This window comes from Phaenicophaeus curvirostris, chromosome 10, assembly GCF_032191515.1.
Source record: "Phaenicophaeus curvirostris isolate KB17595 chromosome 10, BPBGC_Pcur_1.0, whole genome shotgun sequence".
In the NCBI taxonomy this organism is placed as follows: Eukaryota; Metazoa; Chordata; class Aves; order Cuculiformes; family Cuculidae; genus Phaenicophaeus; species Phaenicophaeus curvirostris.
In genome coordinates, this window is record NC_091401.1 from 20,250,669 (window position 1) to 20,263,583 (window position 12,915).

Sequence of the window (12,915 nt, forward strand, 5' to 3'; positions counted from 1 at the left end):
AATACGAGCCAGCAGTGGCCCAGGTGGCCAAAATGGCCAACAAACAGCGTGGCCAGCAGGAGCAGGGAAGGGGATGTGCCCCTGTGGTTGCTATTGGTGAGGTTCCTTGAATTCTGGGTTCAGTCTTGGGCCCTTCACTGCAAGACAGACATCAAGGGGCCAGAGCGCGTCCAGAGAAGAGGATGGAGCTGGTGAAGGGGCTGGAGAACAGGGGTTACAAGGAGTCATCCAAGGGACATGGGGCTGTTGAGCCTGCAGGAGGCTGAGAGGAGACTTTATCATAGAATCATAGAATAACCAGGTTGGAAGAGACCCACCGGATCATTGAGTCCAACCATTCCTATCAAACACTAAACCATGCCCCTTAGCACCTCGTCCACCCGTCCCTTAAACACCTCCAGGGAAGGTGAATAACCCACCTCCCTGGGCAGCCTGTTCCAGTGCCCAATGACCCTTTCTGTGAACTATTTTTTCCTAATGTCCAGCCTAAACCTCCCCTGGCAGAGCTTGAGGCCATTCCCTCTTGTCCTGTCCCCTGTCACTTGGGAGAAGAGGCCAGCACCCTCCTCTCTACAACCTCCTTCCAGGTAGTTATAGAGAACAATGAGGTCTTCCCTCAGCCTCCTCTTATCGCTGCCTACAACGGCCTGAAAGGAGGGTGTAGAGAGGAGGGTGCTGGCCTCTTCTCCCAAGCGACAGGACAAGAGGGAATGGACTCAAGTTGCGCTAAGGGAGGTTCAGGTTGGACATCAGGAAAAATTTCTTCATCAAAAGGGGCACCGGCAGAAGCTGCACAGGGAGGTGGTGAACTCACCGTCCTTGGGGTGTTTAAAAGACGAGTGGATGTCGTGCTTAGGAACATGGTTTGTACCAGACAGGGACTGCTCGTGGCCGCTAAAATGGCGGCGGGGCGGGCGCCGCTTGGCGGCCGAGGGCGCCCCTGCGCCTGCGCAGTGTGGCGGAGCAGGGGTTGCCTGGGCAGCGATGGCGCCGGCGCTGAGCCCAACCGCGCCCCGTAGGCGCCGCGGGGAGCGCCTGTAGCACGTGGTCAGCCGAGGGCGGAGGGGCGGGAGGGAGCGGGGCGTAGACCAATGAGCGGCCGCTAGAAGGGCGGGGGGGCGGGAGGGAGCGAGCGGCAGACCAATGGGCGGCCGTCAGACGGGAGGGGGCGGGATGGAGCGGGGCGCGGACCAATGAGCGCTGGCTATCGGGGCCGTGGGCCAATGGGCGGCCGCCAGGCGGGCGGGGGAGGGGGGGAGAGCGGGCCGCGGGCCAATGGGCGCGGCGGCCGGCGGAAGCGGGGGGGCGTGGCCGGGCGTGCCCGCGCCGCGCGCGCTCCCCGCCCCTTCCCGCCGCAGTGGTCGGCGCGTGTGCGCGGCGCCGAGCCCGGGCCTCCCCCGCCGCCCTCGCGAGGTACCGGGGGCGCCGCGGCGGGGACCGGGGGAGGGAAAGGGAGACAGAGAGGGGCGGGCGGGGGGGGCAACGGGGTCGGGTTGAGTTGGGGGGTGCGGCACGTGGCGGGGCGGCCTCGCCGCCATCGCGCGGGGAGGCCGAGGGTGGGGGGGTGTCCCCGCCAGCGCCGGCCTTTCCCCTGTGAAGCCATCGTCTCTCGTTTCGCGCAGCCCCCTCTCCTTTTCCCCCCCTCCTCCTCCTCCTCCTCCTCCCCCCTTCTCCCGCCGCCATGGCCGACGAGCTGGACTTCACCACGGGCGATGCCGGCGCCTCCTCCACGTACCCCATGCAGTGCTCGGCGCTGCGCAAGAACGGCTTCGTGGTGCTCAAGGGGCGGCCCTGCAAGATCGTGGAGATGTCCACCTCCAAGACGGGCAAGCACGGCCACGCCAAGGTGAGCGGGAGGGCTGTGGCGCTCTCCTTGGCAGAGCACGCTGTGCTGCCTCTGCCTTCATCGCAGCAACGTCTCGGCGGGCTGGAGGCACCTCAGGGGGTTCTAGCAGAGTTAAGAGGGTTGGATTGGGTTTTTACCCGACTTTAGAGCCAATAATGATGAAACCTGCTTCTCTAGTGGGGGTAGAGTAAGTTCTGGAAGCAGGGCAGGTGGAGTCGCCAGGGCGTGGTTGGAGCGCGCTGTCGGTTCCCAGCAGAGCACTCTCGTGCCTGCCTCTGCCAGCCGCCTTCCACTATCGCAGTGCTCGACTTGAGCGCCTGTGGTCTCTTACGTAACAGAGAATTGCTCGGCAGGCAGCGCTTACCTCTGTGGGCCTGCTCTGGCCCTGTTCTGCCGCGATGCCATGCTGCCGCTTTCCTCTTCTCGGCACTGAGTGAGGAGTGCCTTCTCCCTCCTGCGTCCCAGCAGGACGTCCCCTGCTGTCCTGCTGGTGAAGCAGTTGGCTTGTGCAGCTATCCAGAGCTCGAAGCAAGGCTGGACTCCGCCTTCGTTCATTCAGCAGCACTTTATGGTGGGTAGAGTTTAGAGACAGATCCTTTACAGGTACAGGTCAATTATGGTCGTACGTTTCCACAACCTTGTATAATACATGTAGGTGGGTAAAGTATTTGAGATTTGCCAAAGCTAAGAATACCCAGCCTTTGCCATTTTTTTCCTTTCTCCCTCACCTTACTTTTTTTGTAGCTTGTTTTATTAGACAGACCCAGTTTTTGGAAACAGTTCTGAGAGTGAAAGGACTGATAAGAGCAGGCTGTGAACTTGTAATCCAAGCACTAGCTGCAGGGGACAGCTGCTGATAGTGTCAAGGGAGGTGGGAGCTGCTTTAATCTCTGTACACAACCACCTCTTTTCTTCCCCATAACCTTCATGTTGTCACCAGCAGTGTTGTGTTTCCTGGAACAACCAGACCTTGAAGTAAATGTTTTCTTAACAGCTGCATACTCTAAGCTCTAGATTGCTGCTTTAAAACTACAGAAAACTACAGGCTGTGGCTATGAAAGATAACAGTGGCTGTTCTTCGTTTTCACGTCATGTTTCTGTGGTGTGAAGGGTGAGACTCAATGCTTGGGCTGTTTTCATACTGCAAGCAAAGGTCTAGGCAGAATCTGGCATTACACATCATCTAGAAAACTAAATACTGATGGTAATAGCATCTTGCTTATCTAGGACCAACAGTAACTTGATGTTATTTTTCCTCTCTTGCAGGTCCACTTGGTTGGTATCGATATCTTCACTGGTAAAAAATACGAAGATATTTGCCCATCAACTCACAACATGGATGTTCCAAATATCAAGAGGAATGATTACCAGGTGAGTTAACAGTCATTGTGTTCTTCCACACACTGTGAGGCTTTATACTCCTAATACCACATGTAAGCTCTCTTCATATGCAGTTGGAGGGCTTGGGCACCTCCCATATGAGGACAGGCTGAGAGAGTTGGGGTTGTTCAGCCTGGAGAAGAGAGGGCTCCGAGAAGATCTTATAGCAACCTTTCAGTACCTGAAGGGGCTACAAGAAAGCTGGGGAGGGACTTTTTACGAAGGCATGCAGTGATAAGACTAGGGGCAATGGATATAAACTGGGGTGGGTTTAGACTAGACATAAGGAAGAATTTCTTCACTGTGAGAGTGGTGAGGCACAGGCCCAGGTTGCCCAGGGAGGCCGTGGCTGCCCCATCCCTGGAGGTGTCCAAGACCAGGTTGGATGGGCCTTGGGCAGCCTGATCCGGTGGGACGTGTCCCTGCCCGTGGCAGGGGGGTTGGAACTAGATGATCCTTAAGGTCCCTCCCAGCCCAAACTATTCTATGATTCATCTCAAAACTTGCCTTTTAATTAACAAAGTAAAGTACTGTTGTCAGAATTAATGGGACTTGCCTGTCTAGACTTAACATTGCTGGACTGGTAGCATTTACTGAATTGTTAAAATTGTTGGAATCCGCTGAAGGAGAGCTCCTTACTCTACCAACAACCTCACGTTAGAGTAGCAGTCTTTGGAAGTGACAGGTAATAGACATCATTCAGAACAGTATTTTTTCTATCTCAAGTTTGTAAGGTCACTTCTTTAATTCTTCGTGATCCTAGCGTCATTTAGAATCTGGAGAGAGGTTATTACTACTGCAAGTTATTATTAGTTAAAGAATAATCAACATCTCATTTCAATTAAGTTAAAATCTAAGTATATATTGTCATTTAAAATTTCACCCTTGCATATGGTAGGTAAATGAACAAGACGGCTTTAAACTGCGTCTGATGCCAATTCTATCATGCTAAGGTGCTTTCTGCTTCTTGCCTGGAAGCTGGCTTTAGTTGATCTCAAGTAATTTTGTGCTTTATGGAGGGAACTTGGCAGGCTTCTGTAACTTCAGTAATGCCTTCTCTGGTATGGATAGGGAGCTCTTCAAAGCAACACAACTCAGGTTCTGAGCTGTAATGTGTCGGCTGTCTTCCCATCGTCCTGGGAGTTGTTCTGGTCAGGAACTGATGAATCCATATCAGCTGGAAAGCTGCAGTTTCTTGATAAAGCCAAGGTTCGGAGTGTTAGCAACTCTTCAGGACAACTGCTGCTGTTGGAATAAAGTGTTAGTAGCCTTTTTTAGGGCTCAGACCTTCCAAGAGAATCCTAAATGTTACCTTGGTAATCTTTCTCTCATGTTCTTGGGTCCTTATTGCTACTGAAAGTCTTGGTGTTCATCAGACTTGTTAAGGCTGCCTTTTGGGTTTACTGTTGTGTATTTCAAGTTCCTTAACCTGCTCTGTCAAAACAGCTGTTCCCCTCAGCTCAACATGTCAAGTAGGCTGAAAACAGCGTTATAGAAGCAGCCCAGAGCTTAGTGGATGTTCCCTTATTCATTAGCCTTTAATGTAGATGACAGTATCTCATTGCGCAAACGAAGGTGCAGAAGCGCACAGTTCAACTCTTATGTATTTTGTATGCTTTATAAAAGTGATGCTGTTCAGTGAATGCCGTTCTAGTTACTGTTTGTAATTCAAAGATGTAAAAAGCCAAACCAGTGATTTAGAAGCCATACATTTTCTAAATTATAAGGATGGGTTTTGCTGTGCCTTGTGTACTAGGAAGTAGTTAGCAGAGTTTTGGGATTCATGATAGCAGGCTGGCTGTTGCTGTAGTTGCCCTGCTGTAGTTCAGCCCTCTAAAATGGTTGTTAAAAATGGACTTAAATTAGGTTCTTAGATTACAAATGTATACTAAAGAATTAATTTAACAGGTAGAGTTCACTATCATAGAATCATAGAATAACCAGGTTGGAAGAGACCCACCGGATCATCGAGTCCAACTATGCCTTGTGCCTATCTTCAGCTACTGCCTGCTAATGACTACTGATGTTAAACATCCTAAAAGTGAACTTCTCTTCACAGCTGATAGGTATTCAGGATGGGTATCTCTCCCTGCTGACAGAAAGTGGTGAAGTTCGTGAGGATCTAAAGTTGCCAGAAGGGGATCTCGGCAAAGAAATAGAAGGAAAATTCAATGCCAATGAAGATGTGCAGGTAACTTTCTTGTCTGCCCCCTGTATTTACGCTTAATTCCACTTGATTAGAAAATGAAGAAGTCTTACTCTGATATTGATGAAGAGCGGGTTAGAAACATGGGAATTGCTTCTTTGAGATGTAGACGGACTTCTGTACTGGAGCACTCAATACAGCAATGAAGCCAGCTCAGTTGTCAGTGAGATGGCATGGATATCTCTCAAATGCCTGGATAAATCCCAACAGTGCTGCCTGCACGGTGTGGATTGCAGCCTCCAGGCTTTCCTAATCTGGACCTAAGTGTGGAGCTTTGGGATGCTGCCTGAGGAGTCGAATTTCCTATGTTAGCAATCCTGTCTGCAAATACCTCTGTAGGCTGTACTGGGTGCACCAGTTGCTAGTTTGGCTGCATTGCAGGAGCTTGTGCGTTTTCCTCCGCTGTAGGAGCCTCAAGCTGCCAGCCAAGGCCATGTGGCAGATGAAGAAAAGTCAGTGGGAGGAGCAGATATTGTGGAAATTCTTCTAATGACTGACCAGTTTCAGCTTCCTTTTTTCTTCTCTGGAGGGGTGGGATGGATATTAAAATGTGAACGCTTGTAACTTCCAGGAGTGCTTCCCCTGGCATGGGTTGGAGCTGACCCATCTTGTCTTTTCTTCCAGATATCCGTCATAAGTGCAATGAATGAAGAATGTGCTGTAGCCATAAAGCCTTGCAAATAAAGAGGATCGCCAGGCTCGGGCAACTGCTCAGGTCTGGACAAACCACAGATCTATAAATTTGGTTCTTATTGTCACCAAAGCTCTGGCCTTCACAAGCAACCTCATTTCTTTTTCGAATTTTTAAAAAGCAGTGCTGGATTCTGGATTAGTGTTGCAGGCTAACTGGCAGTTTTCAAAATCACTGAGATTTTAATTCCTTAATTGTAACTATTTTAACATTCCTGTGGGTTTCAGCTATGGATCTAAGAAACCAATCAGGTGTTACTAGTGGATATATTTTTATTTGCTTGAGCAAAACAGTGTTTGTCTGTATGAACAGACAAAATACAGTATTCAGGGGCTTTTAGATAAGCTGGTAGGTATCTAGGATTATAAAGTGACCTAGAGCACAAATAGTATTTTTCTTGACATGTTTAGGTAGAACTGACAATAAAAGTAGCTTTTTTTTTTTTTTTGAAAAGCTTAAATATTTTGTGGATTGGGACTCTTGCAGAACTGTAGGTGCCAATCACAACTTTTAGACCAAGAAACTCAAGTGATCAAAAATGCCAGCTGGCTTGACCAAGCCCCAGTGGCCATGTGCAACTTAACTGTATTACCTCTGTATTCTTCTTTGCCAACTTGTTGGCTTATTGTAATGATAAAATGGTGTCAAAGCCTACCTGTGGTTTAGGCAAGCAGTTGGAATATTGGGTAGATGAGACATAGATAGGTCAAAGGGATGCAAAGGTGAGAATGGATGTTAAAGCTATAGACTTTCACTCGAGGCCTTTGTCAGACTTGAAAAATAAAATAGAATAAATGCAGTTCAATTGCTTTCCTTTATTGTATTTATCTCACACTATAAAAGGGTGACAGAATCCGTAGGAATCTGTTGCAGTGCTTCCAGCTTTAGGTTTCAATCTTCACATTCAGACCATATTTTTGTAGCACAGGGACCACATGTTTTTCAAAAGGTGGGACAAACTGTAGCATTGAGCCTAGACTAAATGCATGGGATTCTTTCTAAAAAGATAGAATTATTGTATTTTAAAATATAGACTTGACAGACAATACTAAACAACCATGGCTAAACTATAAAAGTAAATAAATTGCTACATAGTTATGAAAGCTAACTCCTCTCCCAGGGAGTTCCAAGTCATTGAAACACGCATGCATGCCTCTAACTATTTAGTAGCTTAACGGGGAGATGCAAGGCTTCACAGAACTGGTTGTGGAAGGATAAGCAGCCTGTTTCTGTTTAAGGCACTCCACTCGAATTCTAAGACTTGGTGACTTATCATGAGTGGGAAACTTCCTTAGCCTGTGGCTCAGACCTCTCGCCACAGTTGATAAATTGTTTCATGAACCTGCCTTAAGCCTCCGTGGCTGTTGGCTGATGGAGGACAACTTGTAAACATGTGGCATGCTGCCCTGGACAGCATGCACAATTCACACACTATCTGCAGCAAGAGTCAGACTTCGCACTGCTGTTAACTGCTTAAAATGTTTTCAGATTAGTAGTAGGTACTTTCTAATCCCCAAAGGGCTTATTGCAACTGTCCTGAACTGCCCTTGTACATACTTCAGCAGGGCTTGGTTAGTCTTGGAAATCTAATGTAGATGGCCACAACATACGTTTTCCACAGAATTCTCATGATGGGGAGAGCAGTACAGTGAAGGTAACGACAGCAATAATTATATTCTGATAATAAAGCACAGTTACCTGGGACACCTGGCGGAAGTAAGATACTGCCGCATGCTCTTGCCTAGCACAATATGTATTGCAGGTGAACTCCATATGTAGCACCTTGACTGAAATGGCAAAGCTGCTTTTGAAAAAAAAAAAAAGCTATAGATGCAAAAGGTCAAAGTGCATTTCAAACAGTTTTGAAGTGTGAGTTCTTTATAGGTGAAGCTAGTCTGCACTATGCTCCTTTTTGCCTCTCCACTGAACTGAAACACAGGCTTTGTTGGCTTTGGAGGTGGCTGTGAAACCACTGATGATGGTCTGGACAGCAGGCTGAGCTGTGTGATGTCAGTTAGGATGTCATAGGTTGCTATGTCAAACTAATGCAAGTTCTAACGCTATTGCTGCATTATGAATCCTTCAATGTGCTTGGAAACAACAAGACTTGGATTAGTGCTTGTTCTGGTAGTGCTTTAGTCTACATTCAGGTGCCTGTCCTCTAAAACGTCATTGGAAGACAAGTATTTGATGCCACTGGCCCACAATCTAAGCATTTACTTAGACTGTAAGCTCTCTGGGACAAGGTCTGGGTTTTGTCCTGTTTCTATACAAGTAGGGTCCTGGTCTGACTGGAGTTTTCAGGTACTACAGCAATCTAAAGAGAGAGGTGTTCTGTTCTCCAGCTTGCTGGAAGAGCCCTCCTTGGGACACACGGATGTCCTATTGCAACCTTCAGTTCTGCAAGACCTAAACAATTAAGTACTTCATTATAGGTTTGTTCTTATATACTTAGTTGTCTTTTGTGAAGCACTTCGAACACTATGGAAGTGCAGAGCGTTGGCTCATCATGCATGAAGTTTCCCATAGGTAATACATAGCATGAGTCTTATGCATAATCTCCAAGTTTCAGTAAGGTTAAAAGTTGCTTCTGAATTAGAACATGTATTTGAGGCATTTTTTCCAAAGTAAGATGTTTCAGTTTACTGTCAACAGTCGTTTGCAGCAAACTTTGTTTGTGATCAATAGACCATATAGATGTGTATTTTCAAGATCCCTAACCAAATGCTTAGGGCAGTTCTCCTTTCATAGCTTTACTTTAAAACAAATCTTACCAATGTACTTGTTCTGTAGTATTGTCTTAACACTTAAATTGTGTCAAAACTGAAAACTATAAACTTTAAATACCTGAAGGCAATTGCTTAGAGGAAAGGCTGTGAATACTACAAGGTGAAGAAAACTATTTCCACTCCAAATAATGCATTTTTTATGGCTCCAATTAAGTTTCTCCTATTACTTTACAGAATTGGAAAGACTGCAGTGTTTCCTGCCTCAAATGTTGGCAAACAATACTTTAAGATTTTGATAGATCCTTCTAATTTTTGCTTATAATGGTGGTTCTTCAACTAGGCTCTTGCTAGTTGAGCCATGTTCTCAGGGCTGTTGTGTTTTTTTTTTTAAGAAGCTAGCTGAATTTCATTGTTTTAACGTAACCGCTTTCAAGCCTCTTGCAGGTTTTTCTAATCCACGATGTACCCAGAAATGGTGCACGGTCTGTAATTTCACAATACAGGTAATTTTACATAATCTGTAAAGAAGTCAAACATGTTGACAGTTCAAACTCTTATGGTTACTGCAGGTCAGTCTCACAGAAATCAAAATTCAATAAATCCCACTTTTTTTTGGTTGAGTAATTTAGAACGTAGTTTGTTACAGTAGAACTAAACTTCAGGAAAAAGAAAGACCTTGTTAAGGATATTTCCAATATCTCGCTTGTACGCTGAGAACGTTAATGCAGGTGTAGATCCTGGAGGCCTTGTGGTGGGAGCGTGGTGGAGCCTTGAGCAGCGCAACCTGGCTACACTGAGCGCATCCGAAGTTTCTCCTGCACCTGCAGTCCAGCCCTGTGGCATTTGGCATCCGAGAGTAACTTGGCTCATGAACATAAACCAAAATGTTTGCTGCGTCGCACCGTGTTGCAGAAATCCCCGGTCGTACCGCGAGCGTAGGGGCGGAGAGGTGGTGGGGGCTGGGTTGGTGAGCATGGCGGGACCTGTAAGCGGCGCGACGCGTGGCTCGAATGTAAAGCTTTGAAGCTGTATTGTTTTCAACACCACGGGTGATGCGGGGAACCATGTAAACGCGTTCAGCGGGCGCCGGGTGCTCTGCCAGCCCCGGGCAGGGAAGCGCTCGCGTTCCTGTCGGGAATGAGAACATGGAGCTCAATAAAGAGGTGACTCAGCCCCTTGCTGCCGCCTCGTTGTATCCCGCCCTCGCATGGCCGCGCCCCCTGCGTGCTGGATACGTTCCGCGCGCCTGCGTGATGACGTCACGCCGGCTATAAAAGCGCGGCGTGCGTGGCCGCCCCTTCTTTCTGCGCGAGCGGCGGGCGGGCAGCATGGCGCCGGTGGGTGCGCGGGGAGCCCGGGCCGCGGGGCTGGCGGGGGCCGGAGCGGCGGGTTTGTGGGGCTGGGCCGCCCCGGTGGGGTCGGCTCCGCTCGGGGGGCGGCTGCGGTGACCCTCGCTCGCCGGGCGGGGTCGGGTCGGGTTGGAATGGCGCTTCCACGTGTACAGCCTGGGCCCCGTTCCCCTCGGCTGCCGTAAGCCCTTCTCGAGTGTGGGTTGTTCACGTTGGGGGTTCTCTGGTGTTTTAGCAAAAGGACAGGAAGTCTAAGAAGTCGACTTGGAAGTTTTGCCTTGACTTGACCCATCCTGTGGAAGATGGAATTTTCGATTCCGGGAACTTTGTAAGTCATGGTTTTGCACATACTTACTGCACGTAGCTTATTAACAGCCTCACTGCAGTATGAAAACTGAGTCACAATTGAAACGTTACATTTTAAGCGAGTAAAATCAACATTTGCCCTTAAATTACGGGCACTTCTTGAAAGTTCCTTGGGTTTCAGTGTCGTTATAGACGAGGGAAGCATTCGAGGCCAGGTTGGATGGGACCTTGAGCAGCCTGATCTAGCAGGAGGCGCCCCTGCCCATGGCAGAGGGTTTGGAACCAAATGATCTGTAAGCTCCCTTCCAACCCAAACCATCCTATGATTTTATGATTTGTGCCCATCCATGAGTAGAACTATTTTAAATTGAATCCTATTTTAGCGCAGGGGTGATTTTTTTTAATTACACATTGTAAGTTCTTGCTGTATTTACACAGGACATAAGTGTAACTCTGCCTTATGGCTAGGGTCCCTTCCCTAGTTCATACCTAGGGTGCCATTCCCTAGTGTTCTATTTCTTTAATGTTGCAACAGGAACAGTTTCTAAAGGAGAAGGTTAAGGTCAATGGAAAAACTGGAAACTTGGGCAACACTGTTCACATTGAACGTATGAAGAACAAGATCACGGTCACATCTGAGAAGCAGTTCTCTAAAAGGTTGGCACATATTTCCTTTTGTTGCACTTACAGTCGTGGATTTTGGGAAGTGGTGTGTTGAACATGACGCACTTCTGATAACTACAGAGGAGGTGTTTGTGATAACCTTCATAGCACTGATAAATGTTAGTGAAAGATGTAGTTCAAATGAATTTGTAATATTAGGTATTTTAAAGTCTGGTTTTTAAAACACCAGGCCTTTACTGCAAATTAATGCTCCTTCTAGGATAGGTGTAGTACTATAGAGATGCTTTGTGTAGGTTGTTTGAAGTATTCCAAGGAAAGAGATGCTTTTAAAAGTCATACTGAATTTGTGTCATAGGTGGGTGCATTATTACTCCACTACTTGTGGACACAAGACGTGTTCTGGCAAAAGAACCCATTAAGTCAAAGGAAGCCTCAAACTGCTTAGTTTGCAGGGCGTGTAGTGGGTGAATGCACTGGTTAGAGGTGCAATTCCTTTCCTTGGATGCACCAATCTCTTGCATTAGACCAAGATTTAGAACCACGTCTCAGTGCTCGTGAGTTACTGGCATTGTGCTATGTAGTCAAGAAGCATCAAATAATCAATTCATACAGATTGGGAATGAAAATACGCTTTTATTATCTGTTGTATATAATTATTTTTTTATTTATGGGTATAGTTAGTATGTTGTTGCCCTGCTAGGGCCCTGTCTTGGGTGGAGTGCACGCAGCAGTATGAGTTGTTAAGTGGGAATGCCTTAAAGTGTAATTACTGTTTTTAAGGTACCTAAAATACCTCACAAAGAAGTACCTCAAGAAGAACAACCTGCGTGACTGGCTTCGTGTTGTGGCGTCTGACAAGGAGACATACGAACTGCGCTACTTCCAGATCAGTCAAGATGAAGAGGGATCTGAGTCTGAGGACTAATTGAAGTTCAGCTTTATACTCAATACAGTGTACAAAAGACTAGAACATCTATTTATAAGAACACTTAACTTATTGGTGAATAAAGATTTTGTACCCTGTTTGACAGAGCCTCATTAGTTTTCTAGCCTTTTCTTAAATGCTAATTAAAAACCAGCATGGGGAGCCATTTTATTTATAGTTTTCCTTTCATTGCCATGAGTCGGAGCTGTTCAACATGGCATCAGTGAGAGTCTGAGTAGAAAAGAACTGAGCCCTTCACCCAGTACAGATGTAGGACAGTTACATCAGTGTTTAATTATAGTTTTACAAATGATGCTTTAGGTTTTTGTGACTCAAAGTACATACTCCTGCTAATTTATGTGGAACTGGTGATAAGGGATATAATAGAAGTTTAATTATTTTAGTTAAAAGGCTGCTGGAGGAGGCAGAGAGATGTGCTTTAATGTTGATGAGTGAATCGCAGTAAGTCCAGTCAGATGTTTCTGCTTTTATGATGTAATCTTTTATGGTTCTTGTATTTGGCTTCTAGGATGATTCCTTTAATATATGGATTTCGTAAGTACAAGTGGCAGGTTCTTTGTTGGAACACTAAGCGCTCTGGGTCTTATAAACTAGTTGGTCTGTTTATGTACTATGAAAAAGCTGCATTTGTTAGCCTGCCGTTGCAGAAACTCTTGCCTGCATATGCATTTCAGTACCGCGTTCTGTTAAGCTGGTGGTATGCTCTGTATGTGGTTAATTAGAATATTTACTATCAGATTCCAGTGCAACAGTGAATTGCAATTAGCAATGCCATATTTGTTAAATATCCTGAAACGGTTTGTAGGCTCTGTAACTCAACTTTGTGCCTGAACAAGTC

At 46.8% G+C, this 12,915-nt stretch overlaps 2 protein-coding genes across 2 annotated transcripts; both read left to right on the plus strand.

Moving 5' to 3' along the window:
- Positions 1–1,340: 1,340 nt before the first annotated feature.
- Positions 1,341–9,476, plus strand: EIF5A2 (eukaryotic translation initiation factor 5A2). Its single transcript, XM_069865312.1, has 5 exons — positions 1,341–1,413; positions 1,623–1,846; positions 3,113–3,217; positions 5,286–5,417; positions 6,057–9,476. The coding sequence occupies exons 2-5, from the start codon at positions 1,682–1,684 to the stop codon at positions 6,114–6,116; spliced, it is 462 nt and encodes a 153-aa protein (XP_069721413.1). The 5' UTR covers positions 1,341–1,413; positions 1,623–1,681; the 3' UTR covers positions 6,117–9,476.
- A 615-nt stretch (positions 9,477–10,091) lies between these two features.
- RPL22L1 (ribosomal protein L22 like 1) lies at positions 10,092–12,164 on the plus strand. Its single transcript, XM_069865313.1, has 4 exons — positions 10,092–10,189; positions 10,437–10,529; positions 11,043–11,164; positions 11,912–12,164. The coding sequence occupies exons 1-4, from the start codon at positions 10,181–10,183 to the stop codon at positions 12,054–12,056; spliced, it is 369 nt and encodes a 122-aa protein (XP_069721414.1). The 5' UTR covers positions 10,092–10,180; the 3' UTR covers positions 12,057–12,164.
- Positions 12,165–12,915: the final 751 nt, after the last annotated feature.